This window comes from Haemaphysalis longicornis, unplaced genomic scaffold (assembly GCF_048455015.1).
Source record: "Haemaphysalis longicornis isolate Haplotype H1 unplaced genomic scaffold, Haemaphysalis longicornis Haplotype H1 scaffold_3, whole genome shotgun sequence".
NCBI lineage: Eukaryota > Metazoa > Arthropoda > Arachnida > Ixodida > Ixodidae > Haemaphysalis > Haemaphysalis longicornis.
Window position 1 is genome coordinate 86,256,399 of NW_027526335.1, and position 22,002 is coordinate 86,278,400.

Here is a 22,002-nt window from a genome sequence, read left to right on the forward strand (position 1 = left end):
CCGAGATTACAACCGGCACCCAGTCAAAGCGAACTTTCTGCGCACATGTTTGGAATCGGCACTGCGGCTTAATAATCTCATCTCCGAAAAAATAAATGTCGCAGCAAAAATTGTCAAGCGATGAAATAGTTCGATTTTTGTTTTTATCTTCTTCTTCGCCAAGTCAGTGACCACAACGCAGCCACAGTTGGCGCACGTGCCACGTTCTGCCTTCATGCGGCGCGAGGCGCTCCTTGAGGAAACGCAGAACGCAAAATGCTCCCTGTTTTGTGGCAGAACTCAATGGAACACGGTCTCTGCCAGTAGATAGTCTTAGGGCCCGCGACCTTGGGCGGGCAGCGTTGCGTGAATTGGGAGTCGTGGTGCTAACTCGTGGGGATCTTAGCGGGCGACGCAAACGGCACGTATTTGCACCGACAGGGGAGCCAACCCGCAGGCTTTCTAGCGCACCTCCGGGGTTCTTCCGTCCTCTTATCACTCTTCGAAGAGACAATGGCCTCTGGGGATCACATCGCTGACAAGGTGAGAAGCCACAATAGCGTCATGGCTGGATTGCGCAAAACACTCGGAACATGCTAATTTTTTAGTAGGCGCGAGCTGCATAAGCACAGCTGATAGCCTAGACCGGACGCCGATGCAGCGTTCATTGCGTCTGAAGCCGCGTCTTTCTGCGATTGCCGTTAGCAATACTGCCAGGTTTGTAGACGCCGAGTGGCGACACGCAGTTCACCGGGAAATGAGCTTGGGGAAGTTTTTAGCGGCCCCTCCTTGCAAGAATTTTGACGCTGTTTGAGGGGGTATGATAAATTTAGTCTGGGAATTTCGTCTGGAGGTTGGACGCTACCATACCATTTAAATGGCTTATTTTCGTGTCTTCTCTCGCAAGGTTGTGCGAGTGTCGTGGTGTTTCGAACGCAGTATCTGTTGAGCGTGATCAGAGAAGGGGGGTTGGCGGGGCGCCGATTGGCGGACGATAAATCCCTGCGCCTTCGTACTTATACTAGGGCTTTGTTCGTAAATTGGGATTTTGCGGCTACTCGGCAGCTTTTGTTTATGCACAGATCGTTGCGATTCGCTCATTGCAACGGTGACATGGTAATAGCGCAGCTGATTCAAGCTGCACTATTAGCATGTCATTGCGCCCTTCTGTCGTGACCCTGCTGTCGTGACCATTGCGCCCTTATGTCATTGCACCAACATTGCGCCCTTCTGCCATGACATCGATATATCACCGAAAGTTGAGTTTCGGATTTGTTCGAGTGATTTTGCTGTGTATGGTGGACCCGTTACATACAGGTAGCAGGTGGCGACGGTCCGCACGTGCATTTGTCAGTGCCACGGTCATACTCTGCATTTTTGCTGAACGACTGCGTACGAGGATCGGAGGATGCCGACAGTGCCTTCGCCGTTTCTCCATACGCCGAAGACGTCTTCGAGCACCTGCTCGCTTTGGAGGTAAGCTTTTGTCGAATGCGGATGCGATTTGCATGGAAAGCTAGCTGTTCTATTAAATTATTGACGGGATCGTACTCGCTCAAAGCTTTGTGAGGGTGCAAGGCCAATTAGCCGTCTACATTTTTACGGGAACGAGCTTCTCGCTTGTGTAGAGATTTCGTAATAGGTTAGAGACCTGAAGTTCACGAGCTTCTACTAAACGCTGCATCGAATAACGGGTATGGTTCCGTAGGTAAACGCGCCTATAGTGTTGCTGCGCAGGGGGAAAGCAGCCGTGCACGTATACAGATTGGTAGCTTACATTCCGCGAAGAAAGGTCTCCTGTATACAGCCAAGAGGCCAACTCCCGGAAGACAGATGCCTGAAACCGCGGGGGATGTGCATGATATCGTGTCTTCTATTAAATGCAGAGCATTTCAGTAACTCACGATGTCACCCGCGTGTCCGTAGTCGTAATCCGCACCCCTCCCCCTACACTATACTATCCGGCGCCTGGTTTCGATCCCTCGACCCTGCGGGCGGAACGTAATGTACAGTCGGCCAAATCTTTAACTGGCGTGCGCGAAGGGCGACTTTTCTGTGCGTCAGCGCCATATGACGGAGCCAAGTTGCAAACTGTTTGAGGCTAAGCGCATGCCCAGAAAGCCGCGCTCAGTTGTGCCCATCGTCTGCTAGGCTGTTCCTTCCTTAGCGCGTCACCCCTTATGAGCGCACTGCGAACGATCCAGGCAGCGTGGTAAAGCGAATGGGTTTGCGTCACCCCTTATGAGCGCACTGCGAACGATCCAGGCAGCGTGGTAAAGCGAATGGGTTTGCCCATTCGCTTTACCACGCTGCCTGGATCGTTCGCAGTGCGCTCATAAGGGGTGACGCGCTAAGGAAGGAACAGCCTAGCAGACGATGGACCCAACTGAGCGCGGCTTTCTGGGCATGCGCTTAGCCTCAAACAGCTTGCAACTTGGCTCCGTCATATGGCGCTGACGCACAGAAAAGTCGCCGCTCGCGCACCCCAGTTAAAGATTTGGCCGACTGTACATGGTGCTCTACCCACTGCGCCACAAAGCCGACACAGAATGGGAGGCTACGAACGCGCCTTATATCCTTGACTCATTCAAATTACTGCTGACGAGCGCTCTCTCGTCAGCAGTTGCCACAAGTGCAACAATATTAACGTAACGCAAACTACTTAACGTCGTGCGCCCCCGGAAATGCTCTGGATGTTTCACTGCGTCGCCATGCGAACAGTTTGCCATTATAGTTTCCGCGCGCTCCGGTCGGTGTCGCCACGGTTCAAACCACGGCAGGGGAGCTGCGCGGGCGTTCGTTGATCGGCGTGCGTTCCGGCGTGGTGGTTTGATGTTTTTGTTTACGTGTTGGCTTTTCTGATGCCGGTGAGCTGCTGTGCTCTCGGCTACGCAAATTTCGCGAGCAAAATCAGCGGCATCGGACTTTTGTTCAATGAGGCTCCAATAGAGGCGTCTAAACACGGACATAGAATATATTACTGACACTTAGGCTGAGCTTTTTTGCGGAGCACGATCGTGTTGAGGGATGCAACGTTTGTTACCATCATGCTTGAGAAACGCGATCACTGTAAACCGCCGTTTTGATCGCGCACGCGCGTGCATGCGTGCGTGTGGGGGGAGGGGGGAGTGCGTGCGTGCGTGCGTGCGCGCGTGTTTGTGTGTTTGTATGCGTGTCAGTTCGTTTGCGTACGTGCGTGTGCGTGTGCACGTGTGCGTGCGTACGCTTGCGGACGTGCATATGTGTGCGTGCATGTGTGTGCGTGCGTGCGTATGTGTGTGTGTGTGTGTTTGGGTGTGCGCGTACGTTCGCGTAGGTGCGTGTGCGTGCTTGTGCGCGCGCGCGCGTGTGTGTGTGTGTGTGTGTGTGTGTGTGTGTGTGCGTGCGTGTGTGTGTGTGTGTGTGTGCGGCCGTTTGCGTACATGCGTGCGTACGTGTCTGTGTGTCCGTGCGCGTTTGCGTGCTTTTGCGTACGTGCATGCGTGTGTGTGCGTTTGCGTGTGCGTGCGTGTGTGTGTGTGTGTGCGGGAGTTTGCGTACATGCGTGCGTGCGCGTGCGTGCGTGTGTGCGTGCGTGGGTGTGGGGGGGGGGGGGGCGAGATGAGCGCAGGTCCGATTCCTCACGAGATAACTGATAGCACTTGCCAAGCGCCTTCTACCCTACAGACTCGACAGATGCGGCGTACCGTACTAGCATTCCGCGCACGCTCACCAGCACAGCTGATGCCTCTGTACGGCACATACCACGATTGCCTAATGACGCTACGGCGTCTGCTCATTATTTTGGGGGCATTCTTCGGTGGAAGAGGAGCCATCCTGGTGACTTGGGGGGAGGACACCAGGTGGTCGTAGTAGGGCTTGAGTCGTTGAACTTGAACTGTGCCATGGCCACGGTGGCGAATATCAGTACGGTGTGATGGGTTCAATGTGAGAGCTCACTAATGATGTACGAGCGATAGCTTTGTTTGGGCCATATTTGATTACCAATTTCGGGGAGCAACAAGAGTATGGCTGGGAACTTAAAGCCACACAATCTATCCGGGATCAAAGGTCCGAACAGTCGTGCAGTCGTCACGGTAGTTCTTCTGGCGCTGTTGATCTGCACTATCACACCTTAGTATCACACTGTTAGTCGTACCGAAACAGATCCCTGCGCCATTAGTTTGATGTAGTATTTATCAGCTGCCTATATTTAACACTCAACTTTCCCTTGGTTCCGCAGAGGGAGCAGTGCATCCGCCTGGGCTTCCTGTGCGTGCAAGAGAACATTCGGGACCCGGAACGCGCCGACCTGGCAGACTGGCTGTGCCAGCTTCGAGACCGCTTGGACTGTGAGGAGGAGACGGTGTACCTGGCCGTGAACCTAATGGACAGGTACCTGCAGGTGAGCCTTGTCAGCCTTGTGCTGATAGCGTTGACCAGACTGGCGACAATTGGCCTCGTAAACTGGGAATAGGCGTGTGTTTTGTGAATGCAATTTACACTCATATAACGTGTGGCGAGCACCCTGCGGGATTGAAGCCACGCACGGGTACAGATTCGGGACCTCATGCTGCTCCATGAAGCTTTGGCAGCCGCAAAGTGGTGCGGTATGGAATTAACGGAGCGTACTGAAAATCTCGTACTCGAAGGATCATACGCGAAAATCATCCTAATTCATAAGAAAGGCGACATGAAGGACATTAAAATTACAGGCCGATCAGCTTACTGTCAGTCGTCTACAAAGTACTTACCAAGATAATCGCTAACAAAATTTCTGCCACCTTAGATTTCAGTCAACCTAATGAACAAGCAGGGTTTCGTGAAGGTTATTCAACAATGGACCATACTCACACGATCAATCAGGTGATAGAGAAATGCGCATACTCAACCCTATGTATAGCCTTCCTAGATTACGAGAAATCATTTGATTCAGTCGAAACCTCAGCAGTCATTCGGGCATTGCGAAATCAGGGTGTAGACGAGCATTACGTCAGGATATCTACAATGGGTCCACAGCTACCATCGTCCTTCATAAGGAGAGCAGTAAAATACCTATATGGAAGGGCGTCAGACAAGGAGACACAATCTCTCCAATTTTATTCACAGCATGTTTGCAATAAGTATTCAGAACATTGGATTGGGAACAGGTGGGAGTAAGGGTTAATGGAGGATACCTCAGTAACCTCAGATTTGCTGATGACGTTGCCTTCCTAAGTAACTCGGGAGACGAATTGCAAAGCATGCTTACCGCACTGGACAAACAGAGTAGAACCGTGGGTCTGAAAATTAATATGCAGAAAACTAAAGTAATGATCAATAGCCTCGGGACAGCACAGCGGTTTGAGATAGGTGGCGAGGCAGTGGAAGTGGTGAACGAATATATCTACTTAGGCCAGGTTGTGACTCAGGATCCCAACCATGAGGCAGAGATAATTCGAAGGGTAAGAATTGGGTGGAGTGAATTCGGCAGGCATTCTCCACTCCATGTGGGGCTGCCCTAAAGACCCTTTCCCTGTAATTTCCTCCAACGAGCAGTGGGAGGGGGCGCTGGGTAGCTCTGACTTAGGGACACAACTCTCCCTCGTGGACAGGGCTACGCTAGTCGCCGCCAGGCTGGAGCCTGCGGCCACCCCGACCCCTTAAACCTACTGCAAATAATAAAGTTTTCTCTCTCTCTCTCTCTCTCTCTCTACGATAATGAATGGCAGCCTACCATTGTCCTTGAAGGAAGTGTATGACAGCTGCATGTACTCACCTACGGAGCCGAAACTTGGAGACTCACTAGAAGAATTCAACTTAAACTGAGGAAGACTCAGCGAGAAATGGAACGGAAGATGATTAGTGTAACACTGAGGGTCATGAGAGAGCGGAGTGGGTCAGGGAACAAACGCGTGTTAAGGACATATTAGTATAGATTAAGAAGAAGAAATGGACGTGGGCAGGGCATGTAATGCGAAGGCAAGATAACCGTTGGTCATTAAGGGTAACAGAGGGGATTCCTGGAGAAGGCAAGCGCGGCAGGGGGCGGCAGAAAGTTAGATGGGCGGTTGAGATCAAGAAGTTTGTGGGGGAAAATTGGTCGCCGTTAGCACAGGACCGGGGTAATTGTAGACCGATGGGAGAGGCCTTTGCCCTGCAGTGGGCGTAGACAGGCTGATGATGATGATGACTCAATCTGTAAAACGCCTGGAATGAGCATTTACCTTGCTTAAATGTGTGATACAGGGCAAGGCAAAGACGAAAGCGTAAAATCATCGTGTCTTGTGTCTCGATTTTCTTGATTCCCGTTCACTTTGCATGCTTCACTTCGCACCGACTAGCTTAAGCTGGCATGGTTGCCAGCATAATCTCGAGTTAGAAATCTTCCTGGACGAGAATGGTTCTTTTAACCACCAATTCTTTTTCTGGGATGGTGCTATCTTCTCGAACAAGAAGTGCCCGCCTAAAGCCGACATTTGGGGAGAGAAAAGCTGACCCGTAAAATACTGATTCAAGGATCTTGTCGGTTACTGGCGTTACGGGTAATGTCAGCCGTTTTATAATGGACGTTTGATCGCACAATCGCTCCGTCGTGGATGATGCAAGCGCGCCGGAACACACCAAATCCACAATACGAATCGAGGATTATTTTATTCCTATCCGATTTAAAGTTTGTATTCAATTTCTGGACCTACAACGCACTCTTTAAAAAAAGGTCGTGGCATTCACTAATGGAACACTAGCAAGTTACTTGTCCCACTATACTAACTGAAGCGGGTAATAAGGTACCACTACCTTCACTAGTAAGGTCGTAGTGATAACGCCCCTGTTTAGCTACATGCTTTTACTAACTGCCCATGCATAACATAAGCACGACCTTATTCTAGTGTATACAACTTCCAACATCCAGTTAAATTACTCACCATGCAGTTGCTCCCACTACGTTTACATGATAGTATTGACTAGCTCACAAGTGAATCCATGCATACAGGCTAAAGAGGCATGCAGTAGCAATATTTTTCCAGGCATACAAAGTATGCCTAAAAAAGGTATTGCTACTGCCACTATATATCTTCAAGCTTGGTATATATATATACGAAGCTGTCAGTCAAACGGCATATGCAATTTTTTTTTCTAATCTACATTGTGGCATGTAGAACTCTCTTAAAATGAAAAGTCAGGCTTCAGGATGCTTCGAAGTTTATTTACATGTATGTACAACATGTTCAACCGAGCTTCTCTATAGGCGATGGCACTGATCACAGCTGGGGTCAATGTCTTGGAGCTTTGTAAGTGAAAAAAAAAAAAGCCCCCCCAAAAAGCAAAAATGTTCTAGTTCTTGCTGTATTTGATGTGCAAGACCCAATAGATCTCTGTAAAACGTTAATTTCATTTGCGTAATCATGACTTAAAACAGGGGTCGGCAACCTACGACTCGTGGGGAAGTACTATGTGTGGCCCCCGGCGTCACAAGCCCCCCTTTCCTTGTCACTTCCTACCTGAAGGCTGACATGACAGTTTTGACATCAGATGGGGTTAGACTAGAACCAGAGTCCTTCAATGCCTTTGAAGGACTCTGCTAGAACGAAAGACTATCGCTTCCATTTGGCATTGTTCCTCAGCTTCACACTTACCCTGATACCGTCTTCGTTTCTTTGCACAGGCCCAAAAATCCCCTCCTCCTCCCCCGGCCCCCATTTCCCCCCGATTTATTTGCAATCCGGCCTCAGCCATGGCTTCATGCAACTTGGCCCTCCGCCTCATAAGGTTGCCGACTTCTAACCTAAAGGGAAGTTCTACCCAGGGGCGGATTTCTGGTTTCACCCTTTCTTGTAATTTTTGCAATGATGTTGGTGATGATATGCACATATGGGCCTCAATCGACACCTATTTTAGGTTGTGTAGGGGAAGAGGCGGACCCTTCCTCGCCCCCTCCTCAAGTCCGACACTGGTTGTACCGTAGTGTTGTATTTTTATATGTTAAATAAAGTTTCATTGATTGAAATTATTACAAGAAAGGATTACAAAAAGTTTCACTTGAGGCAATTTGCTTCTCATATATTGTTAGGAAAACTATATTTGCGGCACGTCTGCGCAAGTTTCGCTTAGCGACACCTAGCGATATTAACTCACTGCCGCAGCTATACGTAATGTGTTGCATGTTTACAATGAGTACAACATCCATAAATGAATGCTAGTATCAAACAAGCAGCAGTTACTAAGTGCGCTTTCTAGACTAGTAACGTTAGGAATTAGGGTCCATACGTATTGGCAGAGCGTATTGGCCGCGAGTCCCACCACTGGAGAGGCCGGCGCTGCGATCGTTTTGACGTCACTTGTAGGATCACCGTTCCTACCTTGCTGCGTAGTTGGCTTGCAGCGCGTGACACTTCGCCTAGGAAGCGCGTTCTAAAAGTAGTTTCGTGTTAATTTACTTCGTTTGAAGTTAATTCTCAGTGCGTCGAGCGCAGTTCGACCTCATGGGGGCTTTATAACCGTATCTACTGTGGTAGATTATCCGCAAACACCATGAGCGTGGTGGTGTATTACGTATGCGACCGAAGCGTAAGCAGCGGCTTGTTTCCACGATCAACAATGTGGACTACGACGATCGCCGAGTGAAGTTTCTAGATTTCCCTTGTTTGCAAGAAATGTATCAAGGAAATCGTGAAGCGTTAACTGCTCGCAGAAGCACACGCACCCACCGTGCCTGCCCGCACGGCCGACGATGCGGCTCGAACCGACGCAGGTGGCGGCAGCAACAACTTGTCGCCGCTTTTTATAATCACATAAGTTGTGGAAAAGAAGTTCCAGATTGGTGAAAGTGGATGTTAGTGTGAGGAAAAATTCTGATAGGTAGTGTCATCAGCTGTGGTTCCCAGCGCGGTGAAACGTTCTGTTAGGGACTGTCACTCGCAACTCTAACGGTGATGAAATATCTGCTGCGACGCCAAGCCTAAAGTTCCCAACATCCGATTACGTGCATCCGAAGCCGGCTGCGAGCTGTTGAAGAAGGCCCTCCCGTCGCGCACGCGCGTGTTGCGTTTGGGTTCCTCAAACTTCTTGGGGGCCCCCAACGCTCGGTTTTCCTATTCTAAATCTCCCCATTACCCGAAATCATTAACGACGTGTTTCGCCTCGTACGCAGCCTCGCCTTCTGTCAGCAGTCGTGAGTTTCGAAATTGATGCTTGAGAAAAGCCGGCTCATTGTAAACATACAAAACACGCTGCAATTGTAAATTACCATGCCGAGCCCCTAATGAAAACTAAATATAGCCTTGTCTAAATTCGCTCGAAGGCGTTAAAAACTCCCGTTCATACCGTTCGTACATTGCGGACAAGTCGCGAAAAGTAAACATCAGCCGTGCAGAGTACAGGCTACGGCAGTGATCGTTAATCAAATCCGGGCATGACTATAAAAACATGGTAGGGGAAATGGGCACTGATTAAGCCAAACTGCAGACCATAACAATACTTTTAAGCATGTGCGGCGAAGCAATCTGATCACCGTTCTCGCGTAGTCATTCATTTACCAGGCAATACGAGCAGTTCGCGCGTTGAGAACATAAGTGAGCGATGCGTTTCCGTCGCTGTTACAAGGTGTTTCCTTGCACACAGATGTCCCGTCACAAGTATTTCATAATGAATTTACAGCGTACTTTTCTCGGCATCAGTTGCATCGTCCTTGGCGTTAGCTGGCTGCGTTGTAAGAGCTGTGGGTCGCGATGGTAAATTAACTACCTAGACGCGGCGGTGTCGCCTGGAACAAGCGAGTCGCTGATTGCTTGCCCGGATTATTTGGTTTACAAACAACTTTTTTGGTAATTTGCATCAAATCCACAAGGAGGGGGCGAGACGGTGGCCACAACAAAGAAACACGCTTCCGCATACGCACGGGAAATGTGTTGTGCAGACAACACGATTCGGCGTCCTACAAGTGACGTAACTCGTAGGTGCGCGCGACTGCAGCGCCACCTCTCGCTGCCGCTTAGCAACTCTGGGTCGGTGGATATCGCGGCCGGCCGTTCAGCGCACGTAAAAACACGCGCGCATCGTGCGGTTCGACGTTGTGTGGCGGAAGTTTTAAATGCGGAGCATTTCTTAGGCTCGCGATGTCACTCGTCCATGCTGTCGGCGCCGTCCACACGCTCACTGCGCATGCGCGTCGCTTCGAGGCGCAGGTGCGCGTCTCTCCTCCGTACCCTCCTCGCTCTCAACAGGTGCGGCGGTGCGGCAGAAGCGCGTGTACCCCGTGCGCTCCGTCGCTCTCAACAACAGCTGCGGCGGTGCGGGGGGAGCGCGTCTGTGCGCGCATGCGTCATAGGTGTGCTGCGTCGCGCTCAACAGTAACGGCGGCAGGGCGTGTACACGTGATAACGGCGTGGTGGGTGCGTGGAAAGTTCGCGCGCTTGTGTACGGAAGTGTGCGCATGCGCGTCTCTCCCCCGTACTCCTCTCCCTCGAACGCGGGCGGTGTGTATATAAGCGGCGGAGCGCGCGTTCGGAATTCAGTCAACGGCGTCTTTGCTTGGCTTTCGCTTGACTTGACGCTTTGCTTGACGGCACCAAGCAATAAAGACAGACTTTAACTTTACACTCCTTGCCTTCGCTTCTCCTTCATTCAATAAATAAGAATAATAAAGACGAAATAACAATTAAGCATTCCCAAACCATACCCAATTACGCAACATTCACGCGATACCCCCACCACTCTGCGACGCATTTACTCGAGTTCCCCCCGTGGGAAGATGCGGGCGGTTTTTTTTTTTTTTTTTTTAAAGAAACATAGTTATAACTGCAACTTTCAGGGTCCGAAAGGATCAAAATGCTGCTGGAAAGAATTAGTGGCAGTGCCGATACTGCTGTGTGAAAGACTGCCACAATCGCGAAAGGCAGCCTGCCATCGCTCTGTACACGTTTCTCGGGCAGCCGTAGAGAATAAGCGTTCCAAGAAATGGATTTTAGCAGTAAGAAAGCCATGGCATTTTTTGTCAGTGGAAGGGGTAAAATTGTGAGTACGATGACTGTTTATGCGCAGCGCAGACCCGAAGGGCCGTAAAACTAAAACGTTTGCTTTCAGTGTTCCATACACATCGCGAGCTGCGATGAATCGCATGCCGTCGTAGTATTTGCATAACACAAGGAATTACGGCTCCCGCCACTATTGTCTTATCAGCAGTAACCTTTTTTTAGCGCCATTCACGACACCGAATGGATGCCAAAAGTCGGCACAAGAATATGTTCACGGCACTTCGCGGGTGATGCCAAAAGCAATGTAAAGACGGTCAATACGCTTCCCGCTTACTGCCCTACTTTGTTCCCCGAAGTGCACAGAGTTCGGCCACGCATTCCAAGCGAGAGCATGGCAAGCTATCAAAGGCAAGCTTTCATTCACTAGGTGCGACCCGTGCGACCCGTATAGACCCGTATAGATAGGTGCGACCCGTATAGATAGCAATTATCGTCATAGATAACAAGGTTCTGTAGGTTGCGTCGTAGCTGAGCTCACGAAAAAAAGTTTACCCATGCGGAGGATCAAGAATATACGGATCACTTAAAATGACTACCGGAGCAGAGGACGAGAAGCAGAGGCGGACAGAAAACTCAGTGGAAGAGCAACATCGGGAAATCCGGGGATGAAGAATCGATCCTGAATGAGCCGGGTAATCAGCGTTTGAAAGTGTATTGGCGATGCCCTTCACGCCGACAGGCTGCCGCTGCCGGTGTTGATGATGAAAGGGACACTGCAATTCACATAGACACGTTGAACCTACTCGTGCTGGTTCAGTATATTATGCACAAACTTCAGTGGTATTCAACAGTGATGACTCGCCGCCGTGCGAAGTTTTAGAAGAGCGCTACTCGGGTGGAGCCATCGGGTGGAGCCATAGGGGCGGAGGTAGCTCTTGTGCTCCTTGTGCATATGTAGCGCTCTGCGGCTACCGTGGCGCAGATGTGTGGCACGGTACCGCAGCGTGTATGCGGATAGCGAGGTGGGGGCACTTTCTTCGCAACCCTGGAAGATGCAGGGCGAATAGGGATACATGTGACCGGCATCTGGGATCTTGAACCAAGTCTCGAAGACCAGTCCTTCCCGCCTGCAGGACGTGCCCACTTCCGTGGATCAGCTGTACGTGCTGGGCGCGGCAGCTTTCTTCTCGGCTGCCAAGTACGAGGAGCAGTCCCCTCCGACGGTGGATCAGCTGGCCCAGCTGGTTCCTTCGGCATTCTCACGTCCGGACCTGCTGGCCATGGAGCGCTCTGTGCTGGCCACGGTCGACTGGTGCCTGGGATGGCCCAGCCCGCTGCACTTCTTGCGCATTTATGCCAAGAAGACGCAGGTATGGGACGTTACGTCCGCCATTTCTCGTGGTTTCTGGCGCCGTCCGCCATATTGGGCAATCCACAAGTGAACGCGGCAGGGTTCTGTGTCCGAGTAAAGCTGGCGAAAAGCCCCTTCGATTTATCGCTTTCGCGCAACCCTTCTACGAGCCGACCGGGGACAGCGTGGTAACATACAAGAGGGAAAGAAGACGGCAGAATGACGCTGTACTCGCAACTAATTTTATTGAAGCCGCACCACAAACACAACCATACACCCGAACTCACGAGCCCTGACATCATGACGCACAGCTATAGTATCACGAATATCTCAAACTATCAACACAGAGACCGATCAAAATACAAGGATTCTTGCTCGTGCAGCGCTATCGACGGCTCGTTAATGCACAAATCAGCTCTTTAATGTGGAATGCCTCAATGACTTCCCAAGTGAGCTGATTGCCGTGAACCGAAATGGTGGTGGTATCGCGAAAATGCGCAACGCACCCGTGTTCGGAACAATGCCTTGTGACATGTGAATATAAGATTATTAGAATACAAAAACTCACAAAAACACAAGAAATATTCACATGTCACCAGACATTCTTTGAACACGGGTGCGTCCCGCATTTTCATGATCCCACCACCCTTCCGGTTCACGGCAATCAGCTCATTGAGACATTGCATATTAGAAACAGCGGGAATTCGGGCATTGGCGAGCCATCTATAGCACTGCACGAGCAAGAATTTGTTTTTGGATCGGTCCGTGTGTTGAGATTAAGATATGTGTGATAATATAGCTGTGCGACATGATGTGAGGTCACGTCGGTTCGGGTGTACCGCTTACGTTTGTGTGGCGGTTTCAATAAAATTAGTTGCGAGTACAGCGTCGTCCTGCCGTCTTCTTTCCCTCGCGTCTTTTGCCACTGTGGCCTTCAGGGTCCAGAGACGCCCTCGCTCAAGAAAATAGATCTACTCAAGACAATAGTAGGAAAGAACGCCCGGGCAGTGCGTGTGTGATTGTAGCAGTAACAACACCGGCATGACTGAGAACAGGAGAAGCTCGATTACGGGCTGTTATAACGTGATACCTCGTGGGCTGTGCTCGGTATTCGTGCATACCGACGACTTCCGCATGTTCTGCAGGAAACATGCTGCCGCGGATAGGGCTGTTAGAAGAGAAGAAAATGCTACGTATAACCTGCATGTACAGCAGGTACTATTTTGATCACAGTTCGGTTGAACACGGGAGCGCGCGTCATTCCGTGCGCGGGAGCCGCCTGTAGGCGTTCCGGGTACCTTCGCACGCATGCGCAGTTCGTTTGCAACGAGGCTATGTGATGCGCGTGTGACGCGCGCGTCATGACGCGCGCTCCCGTGTTCACCCGAACTGTGATCATGATTGTACAAACAGCTACCATTGACCCACATAGATACGGTGTAAAAATGACTTAACCGCATGTTTGTAAGCAAGTTCTTTTCGTACTAAGCGTGCAGTAATGTCTCTTCATGCAGTTCTAAAACGAGACAAGACCAAAGAGAGAACCCGAAGTAATATCGCCCATTAAGTTCGCGTCTATGAGGAAAGATGAGGTACCAACATGTGGACTATACCACATGTTGGAGGGGCATGAGACGTGGACCCACATACTGGAGCGGGCCAGAAATCTAACCACTGTTTTCAGCACTACAAGTATTCAGAAGGGGCGTTGTAAGGCTTGAATTAGAACGCGCGCAATTATCGCTCTCTTTGTCTTAAGCGTGACGCCTTTATCTCTGAATGTTGCGTGTGGGAAGATTCTCTCGCATTCAACTTTTCCTTTTCTTCCAGCCAAACGAGAACGAGTTTTACCTGGCCAAGTTCGCACTGTACGCCTCCCTGCTCGACCACGAGGCGTCGGCGGTGCTTCCGTCCAAGTTGGCCGCTGCAGCTTTGTGCCTTGCAGTCAAGGTACGAAAACGTCTCGGCAAGGTCACTCAAAGCTGAGCTGGATTGCTGTGCACATGGTCTGCTACTTTAAATTTTGCTATTCCATTTCTCCTTCGAGTGCCCCCCTCGACTCATTTTTAAAGAAGCCGAGCAAACACTGAGCTGAGTATACACTGGACAGTTTCCTGGCTGTGCCTTTTTGTGACCCACGTGGAGCGAAATCTCGCTACTTAGTACTCAGGTAACCTGGGGTTGCACTTCTAGCCTGGCGGCATACCTCTCACGTCGCCCCTACTGAAAGGCATGCAGAAAGTTTGTATTCGACAAAGCAGGGTGCTTTGTCGAGTGACACCATTAAGAAGATACTGGGTGGGAACTCAGATTCTCCAAGGCTTGTTCACTGAGCTGTTCGGAGTTGCTGCAATTATCTTTGTCGCCTTCCTCGTTCGAGTTGATGTCCGGCTGATGTTGGTGTTACCATCGAGTTGACGTTACCATGTACAGTAAAGCGTCGTTGCAACGAAAACGCTTTATTCGAAGTATTTTATTGTCCTCACTGCTGTGTACTGGGAGCACATCTTACCTGCGTGGTATCGCCCATAACGAAGCTACGCTACCGTCCCGAGCACTATACTATAGGTTGCCTCCACGCGGCCCGATTCGTGTTAGACCGGGCCTCAGAATTCATTCGTGCCTAACGGGAGATTTGCTGTTTGCTTTCTTTCCACCTTGGAGCTCCTTGACGGCGCTTGGGACGACAACTACGAGCAGCGCTGCCGCCTCTCGGAGAACCAGCTAGCAGCCCCAGTGAAGATTCTCGCCTGGAACCTACTCAACGCCCAAGAGGGAAGACACAGGGTGGGTGCTGCTCACAGCGAAGAAAAAGAACGGAATGGGGAATTGACTCGCGGAATTCTCCGCATGAGGGCGAGTGATGGGATAAGGATTTATTATCTCCAGGGATACCATAAGGTGCGCCTAACCCGTATTCACGACCGTTATTGCTTTCCACCGGCGACCGTCAGGCGCAACAAAAATTAGACGAAGGACGTGACATACAAGGACAAGTGCTCCATGTACTTGTGTGGCACCGTCTTTCGTCTGTTGGTTGTTCCTGACGGTCGCTCGTTCTCATACGATGTTTTGAGCTCTTTAACTTCGGTCGGTCGTCACTCGGCACAGTTTTGATATATCTATTCTTGCCTCCCGCCCGTATTTTGCTTAGCGCCGGTAATCTTTGCCACAAAACACAGCATGCAGTGCCGTCCTATGGCGCTCTAGCTCAGCGCTACCGGCAAGACTAGAGGGCCGTCCGACGACATGCGAATATTTGGGACTAGGATAGCCAGACACACAGCCTGCCCCTGGTTAGTACAACAGGGGATACACTGGAAGACCAGGCTAACACACTCGCACAACACTTCCAACACGTGTCCAGTTCAGCACACTACACTAGCACTTTCATGAAACACCAACAAATGGCTGAAAAGAGGTCTTTACTTGATAATGATAAGTCAACCTCCTCTTATAACTCGGAGTTTTCACTTCATGATCTGAGGGCCGCTCTGAGCACTTGTAAACCCTCAGCTCCAGGCCCAGACAACATCACATATACAATAATACAGCACCTACACTCAGACACTCTTCTAACACTACTCACCTATATAACAAGATTTGGCTTTCGGGGCACATTCCAAACTCTTGGAGGGAGGCTATAGTTGTAGCTTTCCTGAAAGAGGGGAAGGATTCTTCCTTTCCCGCTAGCTATCGACCCATTGCTCTGACGACCTGCCTTTGCAAGCTTTTCGAGAAGATGATTAACCGGAGGCTTGTGTACTTCCTGGAGTACAATGGACTTCTCGAGGGCTGCCAGGCAGGCTTCAGGGCAGGGCGGTCTACACATGATCAACTCGTTGCCTTAGAATCCTACATCAAAGATGCATTTATTTATAAACAGTATTGTATGATAGTATTTTTTGATATTGAAAAAGCGTATGATACTGCATGGCGCTATGGAATTCTTAGCGACCTTAAGTCTTTTGGTTTGTCAGGCAACATGTTAAATACTCTTGCAAGCTACATGTCGGAAAGAACTTTTCGTGTGAGAGTGGGCAATAGATATTCCTGAGTTCACGTCCAGGAAAACGGTGTGCCTCAAGGGGGAGTTTTGAGCTGCACGCTGTTTATTATAAAAATGAACTCGCTGGGAAAAGGATTGCCACCAACCATTTCTTACTCGCTATATGTAGACGACGTTCAAATCTCCTTCAAATCATGTAATCTGTCCGTTTGTGAGAGGCAAGTCCAGCTTGGTGTCAACAAACTCGCTAACTGGGCAGACAGGAATGGATTTAAGCTTAATCCAGACAAGTGTACCTGTGTTGTATTTTCAAGGAGGCGCGGAATCCACGCTGATCCTAATATTAAGCTTAAAGGTGTCTCAATCCCTTCGAAAAAGGAACACAAATTTTTAGGCGTGGTACTAGATGAAAAACTGACATTTATTCCTCATATAAAACACTTGAAACAGAAGAGCCTCAAAACCATGAATATTCTGAAGGTCCTTTCGCATTGCTCCTACGGAGCGGACAAACAAATACTCATCCGCGTTTTTACCAGCCTTATTGGCTCACGGTTGGACTACGGGAGTGTCGTCTATGGGTTTGCCTGTAAAACTGCTCTGAAAATGTTGGATCCAGTGCTGCACTTGGGTCTCCGTCTTGCATGTGGAGCGTTCCGGACGAGTCCCAGTGAAAGCCTGTATGCAGAGTGTGATAGGTGGAGCCTTGAACACCAGCGTTCGTATATTTCATTGCTGTATGCTATTAAGGCGACTTCTGTAAAAAACCACCCATGTAGTTTTCACATAAGCAACACCTCATCCGGTCCGTTGTTCGCAGCACGGCCATCGATACCCGCTCCTTTCTCTATCCGAGTGAGAGCCCTCGCTGAGGAACTAGGGATTTCATTTGAGGAGAGCATGAAGTGTTCTATTGCTGACCTCATTTCGCCTTGGGAGAGGTCAGAAATTTCGTGTGATATTTCTTTTAAACATAACAAACGAAATGCGCCTAGAGAACTTTTACTATAGCACTTTGTTCAGTTACAACACAAATACCCCCACACCACTTTCTACACCGATGCTTCGAAGTCTTCTTCAGCCGTCGCATGCGCTGCACACGGCCCCAACTTTACCAGTACGAAGACGTTACACAGAAATAGCAGCATTTTTACGGCCGAAGCACATGTATCTTATTAGCAGTCCTACACATTACACAAATTAGAACAGAACACTTCATTATCTTTACAGACTCTCTAAGTGTGGTAACAGCCTTACAGTGCTTGAGACCTACAAAAAACATTGTCCTCCAGCATCTAATTAAAGCTGTAACCTTTTCTGATCACTCAAAACTAAAAATAATTGTTTGCTGGGTTCCAGGTCACAGTGGCATTTTCGGGAACGAAATCGCTGACCAGGGTGCCGCTGTGGCTGCTCTCCGCAGTAGCATAGATGTACCATGCGTTCCCTACCTCGACCTTGAGCCACTGGTACGGACAGCCTTGCGCAAATCTTGGCACGAAACATGGGACACACAAACAGAGAACAAACTCTACACTATAAAGCCACACTTAGGTAGATACATAACAGACAAACAAGACAGACACACGGAAGTAGCGTTAGCCAGGCTACGGATAGGCCACACTTATGTAACACATTCACACTTGCTCACTCGGTCTCCGAGACCCGTGTGCAGCAGGTGTGGAGAGGGCCTATCCGTAGTTCACATACTAATCACATGCAAGGCACTCCACACCACACGACGCAAACACTTTCCAGAAATCTACAGACAACAAATCCCACTCCACCCATCGCACTTCTTAGGCGATGAACCAATGTTTGCTGTCAAACGTGTTTTTAAGTATCTATCAGAAGTTCAGTTTCTGAAACTCGTATCATATCATGCATAATCACAACCTGGCCCTCTACACCAGCCATCTCCATTGTCTTTATTTGTTTTTACCTCTGTTGCTATTCAATTTTAGTATTCACTTTTAATCTGTTGTAGCTAACCATCTGTTTTTGGCGCTCTTTGCCCCAGCTGGCCTTGCGCCATTAAAATGCAACCATCATCATCATCGGGACTAGGATAGCACCTTTCAAAGCGTCTGTTGTTGTGGTGTAGAGGTTCTGTAATAGATTCTTGATGCCATGCTGAGGATGGTAGTTCAGGTTAGTTTTAGGTGTTTTGTTTGGTGATTGCGTTGTGCTCGTTAGGTCATGTGATGTCATGTTGAATTTGTTTCGGTTAAGCTCCCTTGCTTTACGCTAAGTAGAGCGATGTAGTGCCAAACAGCATTTTTTTACGAAACGCCGCTGGACGTCGATATAGTCGAGTGCTTGTAGTACCGCCAGACGGCACTCTAGACACAGCTAAAACAAAACCGCCCCCCCCCCCTTCTAGTACTTGGTATCTCCCCCTCGTTATTATAGGGGGAAGTGATGCTCCAAGAATACACTCAACTGCCATCACAATGCGCGTTCTCTTCAATTCCTTCAAAATAACTGACCGTAACTAATTGGAGTAACTTACCTAAATCCTTGGTTTTCTATGCCACCTGCAGGGTGGACGAGTTTTCTTTTATACAGCAAGCTGGCGAAAGAGGTACCCTTTAAATTCCGCAATGTTCCTTTTCGCTGTTTTGTTCTTTTCAGACAGCCTACAAACGGTACAGCAGTGCGGCCTGCAAGGAGATCGCCCGCACGACCCACTCCGTCGCCACCAAACTGAGGGAGATCTTCCAGTCGTAGAGGCCCATCTCCCACCCTCCTTTTATTCCTTCCTGACCACGTAAACAGTTGTGCTGCCTTTTTCCTCGAGTCTGGAGTGTTCCTTGGGAAACATACAATGAGCTCGGTCTCTCCAGCGTCCTCACTCTTTATCCGTTTGCCACTCCGCACCGGCGACACAAACTTATATTCCCAGCCTCGCTAGCAAGCATCTAGGACGAAGAAAATATGTGGTTGGGCGCTTGCCGGTGTTCCGGCGTAAAGAAAATCCCACGCGACGCTTGCTTCCCTGCGCATTTACGAGGCCTCATTGCTATATGCGAGATTGCGTTCCCTGTGGCAGGGTTGTGAGGTCTTTCTTACACAGTGCCCTATGGGTGCAATGATGATGATGATGATGATGATGATGGTGATTAGTGGCTCTTTTTGAATCGGAGCGTCGGTTGTCAGCAACCGACTTGCCCGTTTTACTCCGCATACTTGCCCTACTCCTAGCTAACCTAATAGATTGGCCTCCATATACCCCTCACCCCTGTTTTGAACTCTCATCGCTCTCACCCCCCTTTTTTTCTCGCCCCGCTGTTCTAAATTATCATCTGTATGATTACTCCGCCTGCGTACCCGTCCCTTCCCTACTTTTCCTCCACCACCATTCCAATCGCCTCTTCGTCACCTCTATGGCCCTGAATTTGAAGCTCCCCCTCACCCCAAATCCCTAAGCCTCCGCCAACGTCGTTTCCCCCTCGCCCCGCGGCAGTCGTATCTCTGTGGAGTCCCAAACAATTTTTGTTGGGTGGAGTGTGAACGTTTCTCCCCGCTGGATCCCGGCATCGCCCCGTCTCGGCGCCGGCGCAAACATCGAAGGTACGCGGGCCGTGTCGGGCAGCCCCAGCCCCGCCGCGATCAGCACATGGCATACCCCCGCCCCGTGTACCCAGCCCTCGAGAAGCCGATCAAGAACCGAGACCCGACGAGATGTGACCAGCCAAGACGTGTCGCCCATGCCGTGTCCCCAGCCTTTTCGTCTGGCGCGGTCCCCAGCACCCACATCGGTTCGTCGAGGCCTTATGGGCGTCGATGTTTGGGGACCAGTCGCCATCGGAGACCGCCATCGCCGTGGAAAAGACTTCACTGTTTATACGCATCGCATCTCATTTTCACCGCACCCATCCACTCACGGTGACCGAGCGCGACCGGGACGGTCGTCTTTGACCGGGGGGTGATGTTACGGAACAAGTGGACAATTCCCAGTGTCCCACCATCGACGATGACGGAGAGGCTGGCGTGCAGCCTGTGCGAGCTCTGCGATGGCCGCCATGTAAATAGTGTCAAATACATCGTCCGCACCTCATGGCTCATGTCCTGCGCCACGTAACAATATGGTCTATAGTTTTTTGATCACTGCCGCAGCATGCACATGTTGCCCGTGTATGCCTGGGTTCTCGGGCACCCCGCCCGATGCCCGTGCTTCGAAGAGCAATGCACTGCCTCTCGTATTGACATAAAAACCTTCCTGATTTCCAGTTCCTCTGTCCTATAAGTCCACAGGGGTTTTTTCGCTTCCATTCTCTGTGCCCACTTCGTCGTCTCTGCTGGCTTTACCTGCTTTTAACTGCTGTGTAAACCCCACTTTCCCTTCAGACTTTCCGTACCGCTTGGTCAGCTGTCTGGTCCTCCGTCTCCACCGCGTGCCTATGCTCCTCATATACAGGTACTTAAACTTGGTTCCGCTGACGGGCCGCCCCCGCCTTGCCATGCGCGCGCATTCTGACGGGCCGCCCTCGCCTTTCCATGCGAGTGCATTCGTTCCTGTGGGTTTCGGACCTCCTCGCCGTGCCCGCGCGCGCAGGCGCAGTCGGGTCCCGGTAGGAACTGTACATACGAAAAGGACGGGAAATACGGAATGCTAAAACTCTAATTACAAATATCCCGAAAATATTCCAAATGCAGCAGCACAGGTAACCGATTTGGCAGAGCATCAGACGCGCAATACGAAGTTAGCGAGTTCGGTTCCCATCCTGGGTGTTTTTCTCCACTTCCTTTAGTAACATACCAGAAATGGTTACTGTTAGATGTGTACAAGTATGGATGGCCGAGCGGTAGGAAGTGACTGCCGCGAACAGTAGGCCATCAGGCCCGCGAGAGACATGAGAACATGCCGAGCCGTTTGCCCAGAACGAACTGAGTTTATTTTCACCACCCGGCCACTCGCCGCTGTGTCAGGCTTGCACGGCTGAACACAAAACCATCAGCGCCGCGTGAGGGCGCTGCACATAAGCTAACATTGTAGCAGTTACCTTCATTCAAAAACAGCCAAATTACTTTTCTTACACGTTCCTTCCTTTTTGCCTCCATCATTTCATTTCTGTATTCATTTCAACGAGCTCCTCATTCCTAATTACATAATCCTACATGGCATTTTCCACAGCGCTACTGTTCATTACGAAGCATTTTCAGCGCGAAAATGAGACGTGCCCCATGAGGCAAAAAAAAAAAAAAATTCATCTTGCCGTAGGGGGAACCCTGAGTAGTATTCGAAGCAGCCATGGGGTCGACTCAAGCCGACTGCGTTTAGGTTGTCCGCATACATCATGCTCACCTCGTCTGTGATCACGCATTTCACGTTGCGGAAGGCCACGCGGAAGGTGTTCAACTCGCTGGCGCTGAGGCCTCCGTCCTTGTTGGGGCCGGTGGTCTTTCGAGAGAGCTTGAAAGCCGCGTGCACCGTGGTTCCTCCCACTGCCACAGCCGCCTTTCCGGTGCTCACGCAGATGACGAACGCGTTGTTGGCGGTGTTGTTGCCGGTGTTGCTGTACCGGTTGTAGAGGTCCATGGCAAGCCGGAGGACGAACGTCTTGCCGCAACCGGCCGGAAGTGCTGACGGCGTCGTCTGCCGGTGGATGGTCTCGCGCAGTAGCTCATGTTGTTCCGCGTTTGTCATCCTCAAATTGTAGTATTCGTCCCGGTCCATGCTGTCCTGGCGCTTGCGCATGGCCGCGCACGGACTCGCGTGTTCGATCAGG

The 22,002-nt window shown here is 50.3% G+C and overlaps 1 protein-coding gene across 1 annotated transcript; it reads left to right on the forward strand.

Annotated features, from left to right (window-relative positions):
* Nucleotides 1-278: 278 nt before the first annotated feature.
* Nucleotides 279-19,314, forward strand: LOC144175308 (G2/mitotic-specific cyclin-B-like). Its single transcript, XM_077704390.1, has 7 exons — nt 279-522; nt 1,297-1,455; nt 4,202-4,363; nt 12,044-12,280; nt 14,092-14,211; nt 14,926-15,048; nt 18,905-19,314. Exons 1-7 carry the CDS (start codon nt 493-495, stop codon nt 18,998-19,000), a joined length of 927 nt encoding a protein of 308 aa, XP_077560516.1. The 5' UTR covers nt 279-492; the 3' UTR covers nt 19,001-19,314.
* Nucleotides 19,315-22,002: the final 2,688 nt, after the last annotated feature.